The sequence below is a fragment of the Strix uralensis genome, chromosome 3, assembly GCF_047716275.1.
Source record: "Strix uralensis isolate ZFMK-TIS-50842 chromosome 3, bStrUra1, whole genome shotgun sequence".
Classification (NCBI taxonomy): Eukaryota; Metazoa; Chordata; class Aves; order Strigiformes; family Strigidae; genus Strix; species Strix uralensis.
In genome coordinates, this window is record NC_133974.1 from 51,813,081 (window position 1) to 51,838,329 (window position 25,249).

At 40.7% G+C, this 25,249-nt stretch overlaps 1 protein-coding gene across 8 annotated transcripts in view; it reads left to right on the plus strand.

The window, feature by feature from the left end:
• The first annotated feature begins 5,698 nt into the window (after positions 1 to 5,698).
• The window catches only part of ARMC2 (armadillo repeat containing 2), a 70,274-nt gene continuing 50,723 nt past the window's right edge, over positions 5,699 to 25,249 (plus strand). For 2 of the 8 annotated variants that reach the window (XM_074862247.1, XM_074862242.1), the window contains exons 1-5: positions 5,699 to 5,799; positions 10,247 to 10,468; positions 11,753 to 11,825; positions 15,905 to 16,073; positions 17,316 to 17,538. In XM_074862247.1, the coding sequence (XP_074718348.1) occupies positions 10,251 to 10,468; positions 11,753 to 11,825; positions 15,905 to 16,073; positions 17,316 to 17,538 (683 nt within the window). In that variant the 5' untranslated portion in view covers positions 5,699 to 5,799; positions 10,247 to 10,250. Of the gene's footprint in view, positions 5,800 to 10,246; positions 10,469 to 11,746; positions 11,826 to 15,245; positions 15,500 to 15,904; positions 16,074 to 16,939; positions 17,044 to 17,315; positions 17,539 to 21,814; positions 21,866 to 25,249 lie in introns of those variants that run through there. The other 6 variants (XM_074862250.1, XM_074862244.1, XM_074862245.1 and 3 more) reach the window with 6 other exon arrangements.

The following is a 25,249-nucleotide window of genomic DNA, read 5'->3' on the forward strand; positions in this document are numbered from 1 at the left end:
CTTTTGCCAAATACTGACATTTCAGTACTCTTAAGATACTCTTAATATTCCCTCCCATCAGCAGCTGGTAGATACAATTTGACAGGAGAATGTGTTAGGAGGAAAGGCAAGGAATGCTGATGTAGAAACCTGGAGAAAGTAAATAAGATCACCATGTTAATACACCAGCCCTATTACAGTGAACTCCCTTCCTCAATTAGCTCTGTGTGTTCAGTGAGCTCCCTACAGCGTTCTATATCTCAATAGTTTTGATTCTATCCATGTTTCTGTTCTCAAAAATCTCTTCCAATTTAGCCAGTTCTTGGTATCCTTCACTGCAGGCTTATGTGAATGGCAAAAGCAGTATCCCATGCCATCCGTAATGAAGGCACAACCATTGTAAGGTATGCACAACAAGCTGGTCATAAAAGGAACATCTAGGACCACTAAACTTAAGGTTGTGTCTCGTGAGAAAACAAACTGCCTTGTCTTCTTCTTCACCCGACACTGGCTTTACATTGGATTGTGGTCTCCATGACCTTCACATTTCCCCTACATATATATTTATTTTTGAAAAAATGCTGTTTCCCCAAGTATCCCTTCCTGCTCTGGCTGTAGGAACTTGGGTCTTAAACTGAGTAGGAGCACCAAAGTCATGTGGAGTCCTGTCCGTCTAGTTGGGTCAAAAGGCAGACTAGAAGAAAAGCAGGCATTTTGCTAACACACCAAGGATTTCCAGTCACTGGCAGACATAGCAGAATTAACAGGAAATCAATGAAAGCAGTCACTGATGTAGGGGTAATTGCATCGTGGATGTGCGGCTGGTAGATTGCTCACAATATTTAGTTGGTACAAGAAGTCCTTGCATGCCATGTATCAGCACAAACGTACCCACTGAAGGGTATTTCACTTGGGAAGTTAGCAGAACTTCACCAGGAAATCTAAGGCTTTTATTGACAGGACTGAACATTGAGCATGGAGGGAATCAGGTGCTGGCCAGCCTGAGGGTAAGGTGCAGCGTTTGCACGATGCTGGCACAGTGACCAAATCGCACTGAGCAATGCAAGCTAGAGATCGATCGTGGCAATTTCCAAAATCTTAAATTTCAGACAAATCTGACTAAGATTTTAAGGAATTAAAAAAACCAAACAATGCATCTATCACAGAATATTTAAGGTTGGAAGGGACCTCTGCAGATCATCTAGTCCAACCTCTTTGCTCAAATCAGTCAACTACAGAAGGTTGTTCAGGGACTTTTTTGATCAGATTTTGGATACCTCCAAAGATGGAGACCACACAACCTCTGTGAGCAACCTGTTCTAGTGTTTGACCACCCTCACCATAGAAATTTGTTATGTTTAGAGGGACTTTCCTGTATTTCCATTTGTGCCTACTGCCTCTTGTCCTTTCACTGGGCACCACCAAGAAGTCTGACTCCATTTTCTTAGAACCCTTCCTTCAGATATTTATACACACTGATAAGATCCCACCCAGATCCTTCTCTTCTCCAGGCTAAACAGCCCCAGCTCTCTCAGCCTTTTCTCATACGAAAGATGCTCCAGTCCCTTAGTCATCTTTGTGGCTCTTTGCTGGGCTCACTCCAGTATGTCCATGTCTCTGCTGTACCAGGGAAACCATGACTGGACTCAGCACCCCAATTGTGGCCTCATCACTGTTGCATGGAAGAAAAGGATCACCTCCCTCCAGCTGCTGGCAATGCTCTTCCTAATGCAACCCAGGAGGCTGTTGGCTGCCTTTGCAGGAAGGGCACATTGCTGTCTCGTGTTCAAGTTGGGTGTCAACCCAGATCCCCAGGTTTTCTTCTGCCAAGCTCCTTTCCAGCCAGTTGGCCCCCAGTGTGTACTGGTGCCTGGGGTTATTCCTCCCCAGGGGTAGGACTTCACATTTCCCTTTGTTGAACTTCTTGAGATCCCTCTCGGCCCAGTTGTCCAGCCTGTCAAGGCCCCTCTGAATGGCAGCACAACCATCAGGTGTTCCAGGTTTGTATTGTCAGCAAACTTGCTGAGGGTGCACACTGTTGATGACTGGCCTCCGGTTGCATTTTGTGCTGCTCATCTCAACCCTTTGAGCTCTGCAGTTCAGCCAAATTTCAGTCCAGCTCACTATCCGCGTAAACGGCCCATACTTCATCAGTTTGTGAGGGTGTAAAGCCTTACTTAAACAGCGTACGCTGCTCTCCCCCTTATCCACCAACTAGTCATCATATACCCAGTGCTCTTTCCTGTGACAGATTTCCCTGCTGCATATAATGGAGATCTTCATGAACCTGTTTGATTAAAACTTATTAGGCCACCTAGTATAGGGGTTACTTCTAACTGCTGTAAAATGAACTGCTTCACCTGCCTTTGTAATGAGCTACAAGTGATATAAAACACAGAGCTTATTTAACAGCACACACCAGATGGTTTATGCAAAGTTGAATATGGCAGGAAGATTTTTGTCCAGATTGGGGGTGGGACTGTTGTTTTGTTTTGAAAAAGACAAAATAAATAGGGGGAAATGTGGATTGCATTGCCGCTTGTGTTGCTGAAATGGCACTGGAGGCAGCTCTTACAGGTCAGCAACAAGAAGCAGCAAGTATGATCAATGAACACTTGGGGCAGGCAAAGTGTTTAACACTGTTAACTAATTCTGAATAGCATTGAAATATAGACCTTGTATGCTTGGATATCCAGGTAAGTTTCATTTCTAGACAAATTTAATTTAACCAAACTGAAAATTGAGACTGGATACCAGCACAAAATCCCTTTCATGATTTTCAAATCTAAAAAATAATTTGAATGAATGGGACATAACTGAATACTTTGTATTTTTTGGTTATTTAGGCAGAACTGCTCAGAACACACTGCTTTTACCTCAGCAATCTCTTGAGCAAATACTGGCTTGCCTAGACCAAGTCAGTTTATATGTTTTGATGATACTTCCATCCTAAAGCAATGTTATTGCAAACAAGGAGATTTAATTAAGTACTCACATTTAAAATAGGTGCTGAGAGAGTTCATTCAATAAAAAGCACATGAGAAAAGGGATTTAAGTGAGAAAGTTGTAACAGTTGAGACACAGCAGAGAGACATCACAAAAGTATTTGCTACAATTGCCAAAGCTCAGAAAATTAATAAAAAATTAACTCTTCAATTTGATGATCTAGAAAATAGAGAGAGGAGAAATAATGTGTATATGAAAAGGATTAAAGAAGAAGCCAAGAAGGAAGCCTTAGTGGGTTTAACTGGGTGAATTTTAAAATTGTTTAAAGAATGATGAGATGATAACAGTAAAAAGAGATTCAAACTGGCTTTACCAGGAAACAGATCTACACATTTTTTCTGTGAAACTTCACTTTTATTATCTCAATAAAAGAAATGTTCAGAAGAAAATAACAGAGAATGAGCTAACTGTGAATGATCTGAAAATAGCATGCACACACATGCACACACACACACACACACATTCTTTTGGCCTTTAAGGAAGAATACACAAAGAAAAGCAAGTACAACACTAACAAGGTTTTCATTACTTCTGAGGTATTGAACTTGGCTGCAGAAGAAAGAGGACTAGATGTCTAATAATTAGAGATAAAGTAGAAGCTAGCAGAGATAATGACATGTGTTATGTAAACCGTGTAGGGTTACACATGGAGATCTTTTTACTGCTATCATAATGCCTGTCAGAATCAAAAGAGGAACTGGAAGAGGATGTTTTTCTGGAAGAAAGAGGCATAGCAGGCTTATAACAATATTCAGAAAGACAAATTAAATTTAAAATGTCCACAGGGTTCTCATCTAACAAACATGAGGAAGTAAAAGTTACAATGTTTCTAAGCGATTAGTAAAAGGAACTTCAAGTCAGTAAGACATATATATATTTACATATAAATATATATATACAAGATTAATTTATTCAGAGAGTGCTTTAAGATATATCTGAAGTATGTTATAAAGGAACCAACGGAGAAGCTTGGTCAGATGGAGCTGTATTTGTTGCATTTTTCTATTATTCACAAAGAGATAATAACCACCCTCCTATAGTAGTTTTTAGGTAAATCTCAAAACATATTCAGAGATAGTGAACTAAGACTGTCCCTGTCAGTCACAAACAACCCGCTTGCCGCAACAGGCTTGTCTGCTGTTGTTACATGTCTGGAGATTTCCTGATAAGGGCCATGATCACATTACCCATCCTGGTAGTAGGAGGCACATGAGGGAGCTGTTCAGCAAGTGTCCAGTGCATCTGGCCAACTGGGTCGTGAAACCTGGAGGTGGATGCACCTTTGGTAGGACCTTGCCCAGGAGGCAGCTTGGGGGAGACACTGCAAGTGACCCCCTTGTGCCACTCCAACAAAGCTCTCCAGCCCGTGGGACTGATTTGTGCTATGGACGTGAAAATGGCTCTCTTTCAGCCTCCCAGGGAACAGGAGGCAAGGAGGGGGTGCCACAGTGCTTCTGGCCTGGCAGGAAGCTGCCGAGATGAGTATTGATCCTGTTACTGTAAATCCAGTCTCAAAAGAACCCTCTAAGACTTAGTTTGAAGTTTAGAAGGCAGGCATTTTTTATTTGGTGCAGGGTGCGTGGGGGATCATTCCTCCTAACATGCATACACTAAAACAAAAGTTCATCTTTTATATACCTTAAAGACATAAATATTCATACATTTTCCAAGAAGTCTCTGCCTTTCTGCCTATCTACAATATTTATATAATGCTGGCACTGCAAAACTACACTACGCATGCGCGGGGTCTCGGGTGGTTGTCAGTGGTCATTCGGGGAGTTAGCCCCCTACTCCTTTTTCCCTTTTATGATCATGAGTCTTTTGAGGACAATTGCTTCTCCTTGGATGTTTCCCAACTCTGTTGTCCAGCCAAGTTGTTCTTGCTTATCCACGTTGTTTGAGCAATTCTGCCAGGATGCATCTATTCTCAAGGTTAGGGTATCTTCTCTGTACACTTTAATCACTCAGGCCTTGTTAAATACAAAGTTAAACATTGTTTGGCAGAAGAATTTCTTAACATTTCCCTGTTTTGAGACTTCCAAAGCAAGATCTCTTTGGAAGTCTCACCTAGATTACATAGTTCTGATAATATTGTTGACTTCCAGGTATACACACTTGGGTACAACGTGACCATGTAAGGTATAATGTAATGCTTATCACTAATTGTCACAGGCCTCAACTTTCAGGCACCAACTGCTTGCAGGCATCAGCTAGCAGGCATCCATCCGACCCTCAGTGCCTGACCAGCGTGACACAGGGAAGGCATCTTGTGGCTGCTGCTACGCTGCGCTCCGTTCCCCTGGTTTTGTTTTACTGTGGAAAACTTTCAATGTCTCCATTTCCAATCTGTAAATCTGAGCTCAGAGAAAATGTATTGTAACAGGTCACATCCAGCATTTCCAAACCGAGTAACTTCTGTCAACCCTAACCCGGGCTTTTGCCACTCACTACACACACATGCGGGCCAGCACAGGCCGGGGGAAGCTCCCTCCACCAGAAAACCACCATCCTACGGGCCAACGCTGCAGCAGGAGCCCTCACTGCCCCTGCCCTGGGGTGCGGGGTGCCGGCCCCGACAAGCAACGGCCCCGACCGCCGCCGGACGGTCACAGCTTGGTCACAGCTTGGCCCCGGCCCGCCGAGGCCCGCCGCCCCGCTCAGCCCGCCCCGGCCTGGGCCGCGCTGCGCATGCGCCTGCAGGTGCCCGCGCAGGCGCCTCGGCGTCTCCGGACTCCCGGTCCCCAGCTCCCGCAGGTGCGGCTGACGGGTAACGGTACCGGCGGGCTGCCGGGCCGCCGGCTCTCCTCGGCGGAGGTGAGTGCGGAGCCTGCCCGGCCCCGGCCCCGGCGTGCTGCCGGGTCGGCCGTACTTCACCCGCGGCGCGGCGGCCGTGGTGTGTACTGTTGCCATGGGAACAGTGGGCGCCGGTGCCGCCGGTCGTGGGGGCCGCCCGCGGCGGGGAGGGGGACCGGGACCCCGACCCTCCGCCGCTGGGCAGGGGGCATCGACGGGGCCGTTAGGCAGGCAGAGCGCCTTGGGCAGCGGCCGGTGCCGGCGGCAGCCGTGCCCCGCCCGGCCGTAACGCGCGTCCCCGGGGGCTGCCGCCGCGCTGCGGGGTGGCGGTAAGTCGGGCGGGAGGCTTTGCAAAAGCGGCTGGAGGGGGAGAGCCTCCGGGCCGTTCCCCGGCAGCTTGGCGCCCACCGTGCCCGGGAGAGAGTCTTGTTTTGCCGGATTTGGATTGGTTACTCCGCGAAGCCCGGATCAGATTTTACTCCACAGGTGCAGCTTATTTGAGGAGTTCCTCTTGGACGTGTTACCTGATGGATGCACTGAAAATCTTGCTCAATTGAGGGTTGCAGGCTCAATTTCTCGTGACTTTGTTCTCATTTCTTTTTAATAGTGATTTCTCTGCTTCAAAATTTCACCAAGCTGAAATTGTATCAGTTGTGATTGATAAGTTGCTGGTGTTTAAAATTCTATCTAATAATACTAATTTTTAGTTCACTCTTACTAAACCTGTATTTGGGTGCTAACTGTTCTAGAGATTTGCTTGGGCAGACAGAACCTGGAGTCAGATGTCTGTGAGCAGAGTGTTCACGGCTTGAGTTCAGGGTTTCTCCTCGCTCTACTTAGTGATTGCAAGCATACTCACTCTGTATGCTAGCAATTAAATGGTACTGGTTTTGAGATGGGAGATAGGATGGCAGAGTCAGCGTGGTGCCACATCGGATGTAGTCAGCCACGCTTCTCTCCTGTGCCAGTTGACCCGGGGTAAGGGCTGCGAGGGTGCAGCTATCTCACTTCTGGAGATAGCTAGGACTAATCTGGGGTTCTCTGATCCTGTACTGCTATCTACTGCTTTCAGATCTTTCTGTACAACCAGACCTCTGGAGTAAACAACTGGGGAAAAAAGAGAGCCCAAGTATGGCTTTTCAGGCAGTGGTGTAATACTCTTCTACCTTCCCGTAGAGAGTGAGAGAGGAGTGCAAGTTAAAGGCTACCTGGGACAAGATCTGTGTCTCCTAGTTATGCTGTCCTCATGGACACTGTGACATTCCCTTTATCTGTCCCCTGCTAGGATTGGGGAGCAAAATGGGAACGCTGCTGGATTTTCAGAAAGAAGCACTAATAATTAGAATTATTTCTTATTTGCAACTAAGATACTTTATTTTAAAAAGGGTATAGTGTGTGGAAAAAATAGAAAATCTTACAAATAAATAGAAAACCAGGGAGAGCTAGTCTTGTATAAACAATGAAAACCCAGGGTAAAACCAGATTGTGTGCTGAGCAGCCAGTCCCTTCAAGTCTCATTCTGCTCCTTCATCCTATACTTCTGCTTTCTCCTTGTTGCACTCATTTGTTGAGCCTTATTTTATATTAGTCTTTGGCACTGTGATTGAATGATTCAGATACTTTATGCTCATCAAAGTCAGGAAAGCTTCTGTTGACTGGAGGATTTTTCCCTTATGCACAGATCTAGGTAGTAGTTTTCTAGGAAGAACTGGCATAATATAGCTGAAGGTGCTTCCTCAAAGCTTCTGGGGTGTGGGATGCTGGAGAGCAGATGAAGCTTCTTTCTTGAGTGCTGCTGCAGCAGAGCAATTGCTTGATGCTTGAATATTTCAGCCTTAGGCATTAAAAAGTAGAGAGTACAAATCATCTTTATCTGTCTTTTGAGAAAGAGGTGGTGGTTGTACTATGATGGCACAGCAGCCAAACTCATTCAGATAACTACTCGTGGTTTTTAAATGCTTGCAAGAAAGAGTAAGCTTTCTTATCCTATCAGATGTATATGTATATATACACACATATTTTATGGCACTGCTTACTTGTTTCTCTCTGTTCTATTACATTTTCTGGCTAATGATTGTGGGTGTCAATTAATAATGTATTGGTATCATATCACTACCACAATTCTGAATACGTATAATGCTACCTTACACCAAAATGATGAAGTGTTAAGGCTCTCATCGAGTCAGCGGTGAGTCTTAAGTTCCACCCACTGCTGTCGCCCCGTGACAGCTCCCAGCTCGCTCCACTCCCTGCCTCAGTACCTGGGAGCGGGGGCTGCTACCTGCCAGCCTGGGTGCTCCAGCAGCGGGGAAAGGCCGTGCTCTTCCTCTCTCTGCTGAAGTAGCAATGCAGCAGTGAGCTCAGGCAAGGATTCAAATGAAGTCATAGGTTCCCTTTGCAACATTAATTATTAAAACTTTGATTATAATGGATTGGAAGGGTGAGTAACAGTGCCCAGATAGTAGGACTTAACTAATTAAGCTTATAGTAGAAAAGTTCCTCTGCCAGTTTAAAAGAAATAGGTAAGAGGTGAAAGCTTCAACAATACGTTATTATATGGAAGTTGGGTCTTAACTGTGGCAAATAAATGTAGTTCTAGGATAGAAAATATGCAGTTGTCAGCAGCATTAACAAAACCTTAAACTGATTGTGTCAGAGATGGTGCTGTTCCACAGAAACACATCATATCTCTCAGGTTACTTCTTAGTTTAACTGTGAAAAACATCTATGTAAATCCCATCACATGCACATTTCCATGTCAGAGCACAGAGATTTAAGAACCGAAGAAAACGGTGTCCGTCAGAGATTAAGTGTAAAATGTGAGATTACTTGAGAAGATTTATTTTAACATTTAGGAAGGTGGATGGAAACATATAGACCAGAAAAGAAATGTGAATTAATTCAAATTTCTGATTCATAGAATCATGTTGATTATGTTTTAGTATTTAGTCACAGCTATTTTTTCCGTGTGTGCTGGATAATAACTGACATGTGGCCGATGCAGAAGACCCTCCACTTAAAGGTCAAAATCTTGACTCCCAGTAGCTGGGAGAATAGGGAATGGTGATCTATCTTCCCTGTTCAGTGAGGAATGGCTGTGTAATTACTCCAGGCACACTGCTGCAGTGGAATTCCTTACTTAACTCTTTTGAATCATGTTTTAATAGAAAAGTAGGGAGCGTAGAGAGTCAAATTCAGTCACAGTGAAGAAAAGTAATGTATTAATGGTAGTTGGAAAGATTAAAAACACTGACAGGCTCAGGCTGCTGTTCCTGTGTTTTGCAATTACACATTTTTTAGTGAAAGAAGTTGGTGCACTGTTCCTTAGCATCCAATTTTATCTTGTGTAGTTCAGCTGAAGGGGTTGGGTTGTGTATTAATTAAAGAAACTGTGACAGAATGTACAGGCTCTCAAAGAGCAGAAGAGGCAGTTGGAAATGTAAAAATGCAGAACAGGAAGAAGTGAACTGAGGAACTAGAGAAATAGGATTTTTTGTTCCATAGTTTAGAAATAACCAAGACTGCGGTGTCTGATCGGCTGTCGGTTCATTGACTAAACTATGTGAGAAAATGGAAGTTACCAGATGGTCTGAGCCACAGACAGTGCAGAAACATATCTTTCTTTTTAGATAAGTTTGAAAAGCAGAAGAGGAATTTTGGATGGTTTAAAGCCTAGGATGATTTTGTTGTAAAATGACGAGGATGATATCTACAGAGAACTGCACCAGGATTGTGATTGATTTTGGGGGGCTCGAGAGATGAAGCAAGTCTTTCACTGCCCACTGCATTTGCCAGAAGATGCAGTAGGACAGAACACTGATAGAAAGTTTGGGTTGATAATTTATCTTATGTTAGTATTATCTTTGCATGTGCTTGAGGGTGAATTGGGGAGGCAGTTCTCTTGGAGAAAAAATTTGATTACTTGTTCTTCCTTGTCTCTGCTCATCAATTACTGATAACTGTGCTTCAGTTTCTGATAATAATACCTCTTTGACTTACTAGGAAGTTGCCCTGGGTATGATTGATAACTTATATTGTGTCTTTCTTAAGTTCATTGGAAAGAAAGTGGCTCTACAGCATATTATTGAATTTCTGAGATGTTGTATAAGTAATCAGGTGTTAGGGAACAGATTTTCTGTAGTATTGGAGAGTACCACATTTGGCCCAGAAAGCACTGCAGGTACTGAGTGTGGTGTAGTCTAGTTCCCTCTAAAAAACTAAAGGTCCTCCATGTCAGATACTTTCTGCTCTTCTTCAGTATTTTCCTACAGAACTGAGAAACAATGAGGGAAATGCAATGTAATTGAGCCTTATTTTCCATTACTTCAGCACTGTCAAGGATTTTGTTGTAATATCCTTTTTAACGACATTGTGGTAGCATAACCGTTGATGAATTAATACTGTAATTTAAAACTGGGAGTATATTTTGTGCCTTCCATATGTATTGTACACTGCACTTCCTTTGCAGAGGAATGCAAGCTTCAAAGAATAAAATTACAAAAAATGCAGAACCATTCTACAGGCTTTCCGTGCCAAAGCAGAAGACCAGTACTGAGATTATAAATGAAGCCAGAAATGCTCTACGAACACTAAGAACTCAGAGACCGTTTACACCTGCAGAGGATCAAAGGAAACTGTTTGGATCTGGATCCTCGCGAGCTCCTCAAAATAGACCCCCTTCAGTTTTTAGGTACTGTGGCTTTAAGATTTTTTTCAAATATCCTTTAGTAGCAAGAGATTTGATTCTGTAATTATGTTTCCGGTGATTTTTTTCCCTGTGTTAATCTGTATTCTTAATCACATCCTTTAAGTTCTTCTAGTGATCCTTACTGTTGGTGTTAATCTATATGACCAGGAAGTTCCTGTGGATTAGAGCTACCACAGGCAGTCTAGTTTTGTATGTGGAGAATAGTATAGGAGAATGGTCTGTAACTCACCTTTTTCTTAAGACAGTGTATGCTTTTAATTGAGATAGTCTTTAGCTTTTCCTAGAAACTGTGAAAGCTTGCTTGTTTCCACATAAACTGTATGCTAGATCTTTTTTGAGAGCTTTCTTGGATCTTTTTAAATACAAAATTGTAGGTCTTGAAGTTTGAAATGCTCATTTTTAAACAAAATTTATACTGCTTCAAAATTATTTCTGTGTGGAGTTTTGTTATGTACTATAACTCACATAGCTCAATAGATCTGTCACTTGTGACAAAAGAGAAAAGAAATTGTATATTGGGCTTTTTAAATACATTTTCCTAGTCATTTTTTAGCTCTCCTTATATGCCAATCCTGTAATGACTGTAGGGAGGAGATATGAGCCATATTTGTAATGTTAGGTGTCAGGCATGCCAGAAAGGATGCTGAAACATGTTTGAATGGCCATACGAGTCAGTGTTCATGCTGTTTTCATGGCAGCATGACTTGAGGAACTCAAAGTATCTGATATTCCTTACTGCATAGTGTTGTCCCCTTACAGAAGGCGAGAGCCTCAGAGTGACTTGGCTGTTTGTTGGTGACCGTGTAACAAGGTCACTGTGGCTGACATCCATGCTTGTTCTGTCTGTGCTTCTCCTGTGTATGGGAAGGAGTGTGCTCATACCTGCACAAACGGGTTTCTGCCCTGCAGTGTTCTGCAGCTTGTGTCAGATAGCTTGGACACTAACCACAGTTGGGTTTGTACATGAATTTAGACTTATATTAGAGAATTTATAGATGTGTATGTGATAAACTATCATGGCAGGTATACAGGCCATCTTGTAATTCTTCTCCCTTGATGCTGCTGGATTCCCAGATATCAAAGTCAAATAGCATTCCTGGAAGAATAGTGATACTGTGGAAGTGCTTTGTCACTCTTCCTTTCTTACTCCTTTTTCCCATATTCATTGGCAAAGGGAAGAAGCGTATAATTATAAAAAAACCCAAACAAATACCACAAAACACTGGGTCTACTTTATTCATATTATGTTTAATTTTTTTTTTCTAGTCTTCATGCATCCAGTTTTGATTTGGCTGAATCAAGACCAGTGTCTGGTGTTCGTCTTAGCCCACTGGATCATGTGAGTACTCTGGAAATAAGTCATGCAATACTGGCGTAAAAATATGTGTATTGGTAGTGTTAGGAAAAGATATGGTTTAAATAGGTTGGGGAGAAACAGAAGCCCATTGTAATGTTAGTCTGAGACTCGTAATGTCAGCTTTGTAATTTTTTTTTCCCCAAAGAAACCTGAAAATAATTTAAACTATCTACATATTTCTGTACTGCATTGTAATTCTAAGTGACATTAGCAACAATCAGAAGATGGATACTTGAGTCAGCTTTCTTGTGTAAGATTACTAAAATAGAAAAAGGTCATGAGCATCACCGTGAGCCAGCAACATTCCCCTGCTGCTAAGAAGGTGGCTAATGGTATCCTGGGCTGCATTAGGAGAAGTGTTGCCAGCACCTTGAGGGAAGTGATCCTTCCCCTCCATTCAGCACTAGTAGGGCCACGCCTGGAGTACTGTTCTAGGCTCCCTGGTGCAAGAGAGACGTGGAACAACTGGAGAGAGTCCAGTGAAGGGCCACAGAGATGATGAAGGGACTGGAACAAGGCTGAGAGAGCTGGGAACATTCAGCCTGGAGGAGAGAAGGCTCATGGGGGGATCTTATCCATGTGTATAAATACCTGAAGGGAAGGTGCAAAGAGGATGGGCCCAGGCTCTTTTCAGTGACAGGACCAGAGGCAATGAGCACAAACTGAAACACAGGAGATATATCTGAAGTTCAGGAAACACATTTTCTGCTGTGAGGGTGACGAAGCCCTGGCACAAGTTGCCCAGAGATCTTCAAAAGCTTCCTGGACATGGTCCTGGGCAACAGGCTCTAGGTGGCCCTCCTTCAGCACGGGGATTGGGCAAGATGACCTCCAGAGGTCCCTTCCAACCTGAACTATTTTGTGGTTCTGTGATCAATAACTTGAAAGTAACTAGGTTGATTGTGCTTTCTATTTGACTTACACCTCTCTAAAATGTAATGATTCTAGTTTATTTAAAAAACAGATAGAGATACTTCTAAGTACCCCTTTTTCCCCCTCTGTGAAAATTTTGAGTTGTTTTCAATTTATAAGTGTATCTGCTCTTTAAATTTTTTTTTGTATTTAATCTTTAAATGTAAGATTAAGTCATGATCATTTGTTTAGTACCTGAGAGAACAGAGCATGCTAAAACATTTAAGTATGCTTGCTGTATATATTTCTTCAAGACAGTAGTCTAAATGTAGCATTCTTCAGGAAATTAGGGAAAAAAAATTCCAAGAAATGTTATACTTCAGTATTTTCAATAAGGTAATGTATTTATATGAATCAAATTTTAAAATTCTGACCATACTTGTATTTAGATTAAATATATCTACACTTAGATTTAAATACCAGTGTTAAGTTTTCATTTTTCTTGTGTGTGAGCGTGGAAAAAAACTAGAGAAAGCTACTGGTAAGACCAATGCAAAAACTGCCTTTTCTGCTTTACCAATGGAGTTAAGTTAGTATGCTGTAGATGTAGAGCTTCTGTTAGTCACAGTGGTTGTGGGGAGTGGGTCTCACCTGTTGGCTATCTTCAACTAATACTGGGGAGAGCTCTGAAGGATCGGACTGGAGACTTTCTAATAGATTCTTTATTGTAAGGAAATTGGTAGAGCACCTCGATTGTAGAGGACAATGCATTTATGTAGGGCACAACAAGGGTTTTGTACCAGAGGTTCAGGGGGACAGTCACACCCTCTAAGATGCAAGATACTGACATAAAAAAAACCTAGAACTTGCGTGTTTCTGCATATGCGTGATTTGTCTCAGTGTGATAGGAAGTGGCTCACATAATTTGAACACATTTGAAGTGCTTTGGAAATACTACTTTAGTGCTCAAAAACAAGTCGTAAAGAATAAATACGCCTCTAGAATTGTTAACACAAGTCTTTGGCATGGTTTTTTTTTGACAGATAACCAAATGAGTATTTATGAGGGAAATAAATAATTTTGAGTTTCAGTTGCTCTACTCAGGCTAGCTTTTGTTTGTGTTCTGCATCCCTGAATGTTTGCTTTTAAATCACAGAATCTTACAATGGTTTGAGCTGGAAGGGTCCTTAAAGATCATCTAGTTCCAACCCCCTGCCATGGGCAGGGACACCTGCCACTAGACCAGGTTGCTCAAAGCCCCATCCAACCTGGCCTTGAACACTTCCAGGGAGGGGGCATCCACAAACTCTGGGCAACCTGTTCCAGTGTTTCACCACCCTCACAGTTAAGAATTTCTTTGTTTTATCTATCCTAAATCTACCCTCTTTCAGTTTAAAACTGTTAGCCCTCCCCCATCACTCCCTGATAAATAGTCCCTCCCCATCTTTCCTGTAGGCCCCCTTGAGGTACTGGAAGGCCACTATAAGGTCTCCCTGGAGCCTTCTTTTCTCTCGACTGAACCACCCCAGCTATCTCAGCCTGTCCTCATAGGGGAGGTGCTCCAGCCCCCTGATCATCTTAATGGCCCTCCTCTGGACCTGCTCGAGCAGGTCCATGTCCTTCTTATGTTGGTGGCCCCAGAGCTGAACACAGGACTCCAGGTGGGGTCTCAAGAGTGGAGTAGAGGGGGAGAATCACCTCCCTCGACCTGCTGGCCACACTTCTCTTGATGCAGCCCAGGATGCAGTTGGCTTTCTGGGCTGCAAGTGTACATTGCCAGGTCATGTTGAGCTTCACCAACATCCCCTTCTTCTCCACAGGGCTGCTCTCAATCCACTCATTGCCCAGCCTGTATTTGCGCTTGGGATTGCCCCGACCCACATGCAGGACCTTGCACTTGGCCTTGTTGATCTTCATGAGGTTTGCATGGGCCCACCTCTCAAGCCTGTCAAGGTCTCTTTGGATGGCATCCCTTCCTTCCAGTGTGTTGACTGCACCATGTGATTTGGTGTCATCAGCAAACTTGCTGAGGGTGCACTCAGTCCCACTGTCTGTGTCTCCAACAAATATGTTGAACAGCTCCGGTCCCAACACTGACCCCTGAGGAACACCACTCATCACTGCTCTCCACTTGGACATCGAGCTGTTGACCACAACTCTTTGAGTGGGACCGTTGAGCCAATTCCTTATGCATCCAGTGGTCCCTCTGTCAAATCCATGTCTCTTCAATTTAGAGACAAGGATGTCGTGCAGGACAGTGTCAGAAGATTTGCACAAGTCCAGGTAGATGACATCAGTTGCTCTTCCCTTGTCCACCAGTGTTGTAGCCTCATTGTAGAAGTCCACCAAATTTGGGAGGCACGATTTGCCCTTAGTGAAACTGTGCTGGCTGCCACCAATCCTTATTTTCCATGTGCCCTAGCACAGTTTCCAAGGAGGATTCACTCCATGATCTCACCTGGCACAGAGGTGAGACTGGCTGGCCTGTAGTTCCCTGGGTCTTCTTTATTTCCCTTTTTAAAAACAGTGGTTATGTTTCCCCTTTTCTAGTTAACGGGAACTTCACCGGACTGCCATGACTTCTCAGATATGATGGACAGTGGCTTGGCCACTTCATCCGCCAGTTCCCTCAGGAGCCTCAGATGCATCTCATTGGGTCCCATGGACTTGTGCACCTTGAGGTTTCTTAGATGGTCTTGAACCTGACCTTTGCCTTCTGCGTCTTGGGCAGTGTGGTGGGAGCCTTGCCAGTAAAGACTGAGGCAAAAAAGTCATTGAGTACCTCAGTCTTCTCCATATCCTGGGTAACCACGTCTCCCGTTTCCTTCCAGATAGGGCCCCCGTTTTCCCTAGTCTTCCTTTTATCACTGATGTATCTGTAAAAGCTTTTTTGTTGCTCTTGACACCCCTGGTCAGATTTAATTCTGTCAGGGCTTTGGCCTTCCTAACCTGATCCCTGACTGCCTGGACAGAAATGGCTTTCTGTGGTGGTAATGGTATAGATATCTGGCTTGTTCAGTGGAATGGTATCATTAGATTCTGGATATGAAAATTTCTTAATGAGCAAACCTATGTAACTTTTATCTGTTCTATTCTGAATTTAAGGCTTTGTATAAATCATTTGGTTTTCTATTTTTTTTAATTTTTGCTAATATGAAAGTGAAATTATCTGTGCTTTTATTAAAATGTTATCTTTATCTTTGTCACAGAAACCAATACTAGTCACTTTTGCAAAAGATGAAGATACTTCCATTTCCCTTCCAAAACCTCCTGCCGATGCTGCAGAGGTTAGAAAAGTCAGCAGTGCTCGGGCACGCTTATTGAGAAGAACTTCTCAGGGTAATTTCCTTTCTGCTAAAATGATTCCTCCTGATCAGAGTAAGAATGTTTTGATACATACTATTTACTAGAAAAATAACTGCATGATAGCTTTTAATATTGTTAATTACATGAATTATTATATTATAGGACCTGTATGTCCTTTCAGAGTAAATTTTTAAAATATTTAAATGGCTTTAAGCCAGTTTTGAAAATGTGATTTCCAAAAGTGATACTGGCTTTCACTTCTGAAACAGACTACTCAGGTGCCTTTTTTCCTATCTAAGTAATGGCTTTTTTACTGAAAGTTTTCTTCAATTGTTAAAATTAACATTAAATGCTGAAATGTTTAAAGAGATAATGAAATGGCATCATTTAAGGAGATTCCCTGATGGATTATTGAGCATAAAAGGAGGAGTAAAAAGAAATTATATGTCTTGACAGGTCTCCAACTACATCATATTTGTTGTTAAGAGTTTCATTAGTGGAGACTTAATAAAGGTCACTAAATGTGGGATTTAAAAGTCATTTTCTTGCAGATGGGAAATGACTTGACATCTTGGTTTCCTGCATATTAGCTCATAATAAAATGTGCTGGAACTCTGTCTGTAATGAAGACTCATTTGTAATAATGATAATTCTTACATTGCCTGGGATTGTTACTTTATATGATAAACTGAATATGTCACTTGTTACCTTATCGCAAAATAAGTCTTATACAAAAAGTACTAAACTTCATGATTATTTACATATCCTATTAATATATATTTAGAATATGTACCCCTATATGTAGTGTAATCCATTAGCCTTAATAAGTTGATGTTACTAATTGGAGAAGTTGAGAATCTAGTGTGTAGTTATAGCCTGAGTCTGCCTCCTTTCCCCTTTGGGGATCATGCAAATGTTTACATAAGTTTTTTGTGCAGGTTCTTATTGCGTGTACATACCAAGGTACAAGATTAACAGCTACCTTTTGCTTGAGTTCCTTCATAATATTCAGATCCTGAAATATAATCACTTCTTCAACAAGGTACAATCCACCAATCGGTAAAAGGGAAATAAAAAAAAAAAAAAAAGATGAAAGATTAAAATGTTAAAACACAAAACCAGAAAAATTTAAGAAATTACGTTCTTAAGAAGACTGCCTACTTTGCTCTAAGTAGCCTTAAGCTTTCTCACCTTTTAAATTGATACAAGCAAATTTTGATAATGTAACGTGACAAACAGTAATTAATTTTGAGCTTCATTGCATGTATTGTCTAAGAACACTTCTACAAATTGTATTCTCTTTGGCTGTTTCAGGTGAAGAGAAGCTAGATTCTGAAGAACCAGCTATGATGAATAATCTTTGCAGAAGTAATAATAACTGCTTAGCAGAACAGAGGTCATACACACCATTTAATGTTGAAAGCAGACAATTACTTCATAATGAGCGTATCAGCAGATCGGAGAGGGAAGACTTCCTGAAAGGGACAGAAGGAAAATTTTTGTTTCAGCTGAGAAGAGAAAGGTCGGTATTGCTCAAGTATGGTAATGTACGTCTTCCACACAACCCTCTTCCTTAGATATTCAATTGTGCAAGTATCAGAATGTTTCAAATTGATGGAATTTGAAGGTAGCACTATTTATGCATTAAACCAAAACTATGTTTAGATTATTAGGAAAAAAATGTTTATATTTCTGTTCCTAGGACATTTCTACACTCAAAAGACTAGTTTGTCCAAAAATTGTTGGTAGGAGGTTGCTCGATATGAAATAGCTTTCATTTCGTTGGATCATTAACATGTCAAAACTAAGTCTTCTAACAGTCGCACACTCAATTCAATAGAATACTTCAGTTTAAATTCAATGTGCTTGCTTTTACAGTTCAAGCCTGTTGTTTTAAGGTGCTATACATTCTTCCCTTAGCTCCACAGACGAGTAGAGCCGTGTTTCCAGTTCTGGTATTGGGGAAGTATGTAATCATACACAAAAAACAGGCTTAAACTCAGTGGCAATACAGGCAGAATTTTTTTGTTCGTTTTTTTTTTTCAGTGACCGAACGGGTGTAAGAGATTAATAAGACTTATATGCATGCAATCTGGTTTTACTGAACCTAGATTCTTACATCCATTCTGTAATTCACAATTAAGTTTTTCTTTTTTTCTTTTGATTCAGATGTGAATTCTTGCACAGGGAGGATTAGTCCATGAACATACACCTATGTTCAGTAGGTATATCAGTTGCTGCATTGGTAGTTGGATGAACAACTATTTTGTGCTAATAACTTCGACAGATAAGACAATCTTTACAACAAAGAATTAATAACTCTTTATTTTCAAAGCATCCTACAAACACTTGGTTACTATTAAATATAAATGTTTGCCAGTAGATATCTTTTCTAGCACGTTTTTATGCTTAGGAAAAATTGTTTCCTTGGATAACCTTAAGCACCTTTGATGTTAAAGAGTATATTCTTAATTTTATAAAATGAAATGCTTTTCAATTACTAACTTGATGATAGTACTGAATAGTTTGGAGAATGTTGTCCATTGAGGCTGTTACAGTAAATGATACATAGCAGAGCTATCATAGCACTCTTCTTTTATACAAAACTGAAAGCAGGATTTAAAAAAAAAAAAATACATTCTGAAAGACTGGAGACTTGTGAGAGCAAAGAAAAAGTTTCATGAGTATGCAGAGAGGGAAAATGAGAAAATAAGCCCAGTGATGAAGAATGTGGGTGAAGGAAAGTAAAGCACCCAGGAGAATGCTTCAGTGCAGAATCATGTTCTCCCATTAAAATCAGTGACCCAAAAGATTTTAGGTAAAGACTGTATGGATTATGATACCACAGAAGTTACTGTAATTTGACTTTTATTTAGTAAAGGTATGGTGTGAAGTACTTTAGTATTGCAGTTGAAATGAATAGGTAGTTAATGGTATCCAAGTGTCTCTAATGAGAAAGAGTCAGTTGATACTTCTATTAATTGGAAAGAATGACCTTTGTTCTGAGCCATAATTTTAAAACTTGCAGGTATGATTGAATAGTTAACTCCTTATACATCCTTGCTATCTGTTCAAAATTATATGCTTCTCCTTTATAAGCTTGAGAGCTCTGCAAGTTTTTGGTTTTGGGTTTTTGTTACTGGTGCTTTTTGTAATCACCCATTCATATGGCATTCTGTACCACGATCATTGAGTTTTCTGGTAGCCTGAACCACAGAATGTCATGATTTACCTTGAGTACCTTGATAATTTTTGAGAATGACTGGCTTCTCTACTGAAATATTCTTAGGAACAGGCAAAAAAAGCCTGTTACCAAAAAGATTGCTCATTGCAACATGAAGTCTTATAGGACGTTTTCAGTTCGGTTTCTCCGTGTACGAGTAGTTTTAGAAAATATAAAAAGTTGAAAGGGGAAAATTACAAATTTTCAATTTTCTATTCGTCAACTATCATTATGCATATTTGAAGAACAGATTGTCAAGGTTCATTTTGCGTAAACTCCACTGGCTTAATTTCTTTATGACCTGTTACTTACTTTTCTGACTCTTAACGTGATAGCTAAGCTACTAATGATTCTAACCATAAAAAATGGAATGTTAATGCATGTAGCTTGTCATATCCATGTTTGAACTAGGGAGAATAATACTAGAGGTAGTTGAATCTCATCCATCACTTAAATTAAATCTCAAATTACTGGCCTTAAGATAATACCAAAACATGTTTTCCAATCTTGTTCTGACTAGTTTTCTCCAAAGTAGAAGAGTAATGTAATATTCCTCCCTCTTCCTGTGCTAAATGCAAGATCTGTGTTTTTGAATGTTGCATCTTTACCTTCTCCTGTGGGTTGTGCATGCTTTCTGTGTACTTGAGACAGATGATTTTTGCCAGTGCTGCCTAAGAGGTGCTGCCTGTGCTGCTTTATACCTTTGCACCAAGGATTGCTAACAACATTTAGATGCTCATATGGCTTAGAGTACCAGACATACCTGCAGTGCTGTAATATGCACATGTGGTGGTTTGACCTTGGCTAAATGCCAGGTACCCACCAAGTCGCTCTATCACTTCCCCCCCCTTCCCCCTTTTTTCTCAACGGGGCAAAGAGGGGAAAGCAAATAAGATAGGAAAAAAGACCAACCCTTGTGGGTAAAACAAAAGTAGTTTTAATATAAGCAAAGCGAAGCAAAGGTCCACGTGGAAACAAAAAAAAAAGAAAACAGATTTATTCTCTACTTCCCATTAACAGACGATGTCGGGCCTTCTCAGGAAGCAGGGCTCCAATACGCGTAGTGGTTGCCTCGGAGGACCAAGGGTGACCCCACCCCCTTCCTCCTTTTTCCCAGCTTTATACTCGAGCAGACGTCATATGGTATGGAATATCCCTTTGGTCAGTTCGGGTCAGCTGTCCTGGTTGTGTCCCCTCCCAAGATCTTGCCCACCCCGTCCCACTGAGGGGGGAAAATGTTGGAAAGAACCTTGGTGCTGTGTAAGCCACAGCACCATGAGGGCTGATATAGGGGAAAACGAATTCTGGCTCAGCCAGACCCAGTACAGCACAAAAATAATACAAAATGCTTTCCCTTTAGTAAAAGTCGAAGATACCTCATCTGCATCAACCCAAGTAGTTCATGCCATCATATGATGGAATGGCTCTAGGTAATCTCAACTGCTCTCATACATTATAACTCATTGCTAAGACTTATGCCAATAAACATTGCGAATGTTTCAGTATTCACATATGATATTACACAAGTCAGACAGACCTTGATCTATATCTGTTTCGGAGTTCAGAGATGACATTCGTCACCTGACAAGGCAGTTGAAAGGTATCACAAACCTATCCTTCAATATAGTTTGTTGAGTGTGGTCTTGATAGCAGTTGTATATAAAAGGTTCCAGTACCATTAGAGGGGTCATTGCAGTAACAGGGTTTTGTCATTCTTAATAGAACATGTTTACAGGTACTAGATTATTGCTGTGATTAGATTGCATCTGCTTCTGTGTCCTAAATACTCAAGGCATCTTGTGTGAAGTTAGAAGATATTTTCTATTTAAAGTACATTGTATTCAGGAGTAATAGGATGAAGGCTTAAAGGAATGTGAAAACTTTTATTACCTGGAGTCCTGACATTCTCCATATGAAGTGGTTGTGTCAGCCTCAATTCTGTATCCCAGTGATTTAAAACCCTTGCAGGAGTTAAGCAACAGGATTATAGAAATAGTACACTTCATACAGGAGAAGGTGCATGAGACTCTTTACTCCCCTTTCCCCACAGTTCCTATATATGTACCAAAATAACTTTTCTAATAAAGCTGTTTTTCTGTTCATGATGAAACTGTAGAGAATGCCAAAATAGCATGGCAGATTCCTGTCATTAATGCTATTACATTTATTTCAAAGAGAACAGAAGTATTTTATTCCAGCACGAAACTTGCTCACTTTCTACCTCAGATTCTTTTGTTGTCCCAAGGACTGATGAAAAGAATGAACAGCGCTAATGAAATCACTATTGCTTTATAAAGATACTGGGGGGAAAAAAGAGAAAAGGACCTTTTGAGGGGAAGAGTTATTTGTCATTTTGTTTGCAATTCTGTTTTTCAAATAACCATCTAGTTATAATAGAATAGGTATATTAATTGAAGCAGATTGAATTTATTGACGTGTTGCCTCAGGAAAGCAAGAAGCAATTTCTGACAATCATAAGGAAGCTGAGTTTTGTTTACATCTTCATCCAGCCATTGTGCCTTGCCATCTATTGTGATTGCTATAGAAATGAAACTTCTAAAATGTTTTCTGCATTCATATATTTCAACAGAAGTGTCAACAGTGATGGCAGATTTGCTGATGAAGAGCAACAGTTTCCCTCGTGAGAAAAGATGAATTTTTTTTTTTCTCCTCCTCCAATTTCTCAATATTCTGAAAGCTTAGCTGTCATTCCAGGACTCCATAGAAACATAGGTGCCTTCAATGAGGAAAAGCTTGGTGGCAAACAGTTGATTCCCAAGTGGCCTGCTCTACACTTTTTTTAATAAGTGTTTTCTATAAATACCTACAAAATGATTAGAAGGTGCTGTAAAGAAGATATACTGTGCCCTGTTTTCTATCACCATTGCTGTCCTTATTAAATGTCTGTTTGACAGAATCCTTGAGAGGTATTCATCAGCTGCTTCTGTAAGACTAGTTTCTTGTGCTTTTTAGAGTTTTGGAATGCTTCAATATAAAGTGATAAAAGCAGGGGACAAATGAATACTGGGAATCATTTCTGTCTGATTGCTTAAACTGGCTTCACATCTATGCCCAAAATATTCATTCCTTTTTTCCTCAAAGAAAAGAATTCCTACAGAGATAGATTTCTTTCCTGTAGGGCACACCCATTCTGTTTTGCTCTGGATGAATTTTTGAAATGAATGACATGGTGTGGGTATTAGTTTGTTGTATGGTTTAGCTGATATTGCTGAAGATTCTCCAGACTTCTTTCAGGATTTGTCTTTTCTTATTATATATATTCACAACATCTGAAGTTCTCATAAAGACAGGGAAACAGGAAATTAATCTACTCCTAACTAATCTTTCTCTATTTCTGTCTCAGTTCCACTAGCTATTGACACCACTAATTTAATAAAGAAGCAATCGAGTGGCGGGAAAGCTTTCACATGTAGAGCTTTCAACAGTGTTTTCCAAAGTATGACAACTACCCTTCCAAGAAGGTGCCTTTTTTTGTATAAGGTTAGGGGATACTGAGAGAAAATTGGGAATGAAGAATTCTTTTTTTTTTTAGAACTTTTTATAGACTTCTGAAAAGAAGAGCAATAGATTACTGTTATCTCTGGTGTCTTCACTTGTGAGAGAGTGGAGTTTAAGTTCATTTTTACTGCCTACTCCAAAGGGAGTCTTTCCATTCTAGTAATTAGTTTCAGGATGAGGTCATTGGTCTCAAAATCTGGAGATCTAGGTCTTGAGGGTCTTTCTTACCAATTGAATAGTAATTCTAGAATGGGAAAGTGTGCCATGCAAGGGTTAAACAAGGAGTGCCAATTCAGTCGAGGTAGGACTATAGTAACAATGGATTTAGATTGAATTTTTGTTTAGAATGAGAATGCTTATGCAAGATTCAAGTTAGGAAGATGCTGTGGTTTTCAGACCCAAATATATTTAGGCTAGTATTTTAGGTGTTTTTTATGGTTAGAATTAGGCTGTCAGTTGTCTGCTTGCTTAAAGATACCCTGCCACAAATAGATAATTGTTTCTTTTCTGTATTAGGCAGAAGATGCAAAGACTGTGAAGAATAAAAAGGATAAGGATATAGGTTTTTCATCAACCTCTATTATTCTTTTAAGCCATACTATTTAACGTATGCATGAAGTTCTTCATCAACAGCCTGTATAAATAGAATACTATATTTTTATCGCTGGAGCTGTCATATCTAATGGACTATGCCCATGATTGTGTTTATAGAGGAATTGTTATTTGCTCATCTTTAGGATGACTCAGAGTGTAGTTGGCCTGTTTGTCCACATATTTTTTGCAAATTATGTTGCCTTCCTACTATTTATCCTTTCTCATATCAGTGGTATCAGTTATAGTCTCAGTTATAGTTTTCCTTTCCTTTGTTTTTGTCTTTTCTGGTGGTGTTACTTATGATATAATCCTCTACAATTCCTGAAATAATTTCAGGACATCTATATTATCAGCTTTTCAATAATTTGCATGCTTCTGAAAAGCTTTGTAGCTGAGAAACAGGACTGAGTAGAGGTTTATGTAATTGGTTTAATAGTTTATATTTCTTTTAGCTGTCAGCAAGTAATTTATTATGTCTCTGTTACATTTTCTAAAAGGAAAATAGTCTCTAAAAATTGAGCTGTTATACCAATTCTTTTTTCTTTGAGGCATACCTATTACTTACTTCCACACTTTGTATCTATTTTGTTTGTCCCTGAGATGACATCATAGAAAGGAAGGTTCAATGGTAGTTGAACAAAATAGGGATACGTTCTCTTAAGTGGCTCAGTGAAGGTCAATTCTTTGTCTAAAAAGATAGAGTGCCTTTCAAGTGCTAAGTTATGGGTCAGGAAGAAATAATTTGGTTTAAACCAAAACAAACCCTCAAAAACATATTCCCTACTATTCAACCAATAAAAGACAATACAGAAAACTAGTTCTGATGTCCTTTTGGCAACATAAAATGTCTGGATAGTATAATTAAATAGGAATAAATGGATTAATGAAAAATGCTAATGTTAATTGGCATATGGAAAAATTAATTTCTGTGAGAGTGAATTAGAAAGCAAAACACTAATTTTTGTCATTTTGCCAAAAGCTAAAAACAATTCCTATTAGTTGCTTTGGCAAAAATACTAGGATGTTGTTTACACATCCTTTCAAAGTCTACAGAGCAATGTCTTGTTATTAAAATCAGTAACTATGGTTTAGAGCTAGAACTCTTGTTTCCTAATCACTAAACACTGATGGTGGAAGAATCACGGTAGCAGAGGGCTTATGTTCTAAAGCGGTGGTTCCTAAGCATTGTGTAACTGAATGTTGTCTGAGAAAATCAGTTGCAGTCTCTCTCACTTGCTCCAGCTTCACATCTGACTCCCCTTCTCCTTTGCCTTGGGGCTCTTGCACCACCTTGTCCCTTGCTGCTGACTCAGGGTCTGCTGCATTGTCCTTCTTGCTCTGATTCCCAGGATCACCATTAGTTCCTTTAAACTTTCGCTGGAGCTGCCATCCCTCTTTTTGAGATGAAGCTGCTGAATCTGGCTGTGCCCTTGATAAACTTGGTCTAGAGCCTTAGGTATCTTTGCACCATGCTCCCCAGTGCTCCTGCCAAGAGACCTGATGGGCAGTTCATGAGACTACCATTCTGAATAATTCAGAAAAACAATAACTGGCAGTCAATATCTAAGCAACCCATTGGCTGATGCGCCAGAGGGTTGTGCCGTTGTCCAGAGGGACCTTGACAGTCTGGAGAAATGGATTGACAGGAGCCTCATGCAGTTCAACAAAAGCAAATGAAAAGTCTTGCACCTGGGGCGGACCAACTCCAGGCACCAATATATACTAGGGGCTGTCCAGCTGGGAGGCAGCTTTGTGGAAAAAGACCTGGGGGTCCTGGTGGACACCAAGTTCATAGACCAGCTCAGGTTGCAAGGGACCCCAAAAGATCATCTGGTCCAATCTTTTGTAGAAAAGGGAACCTAGATGAGATTATCTAGCACCGTGTTCATTTGTGTCTTGAAAACCACCACCA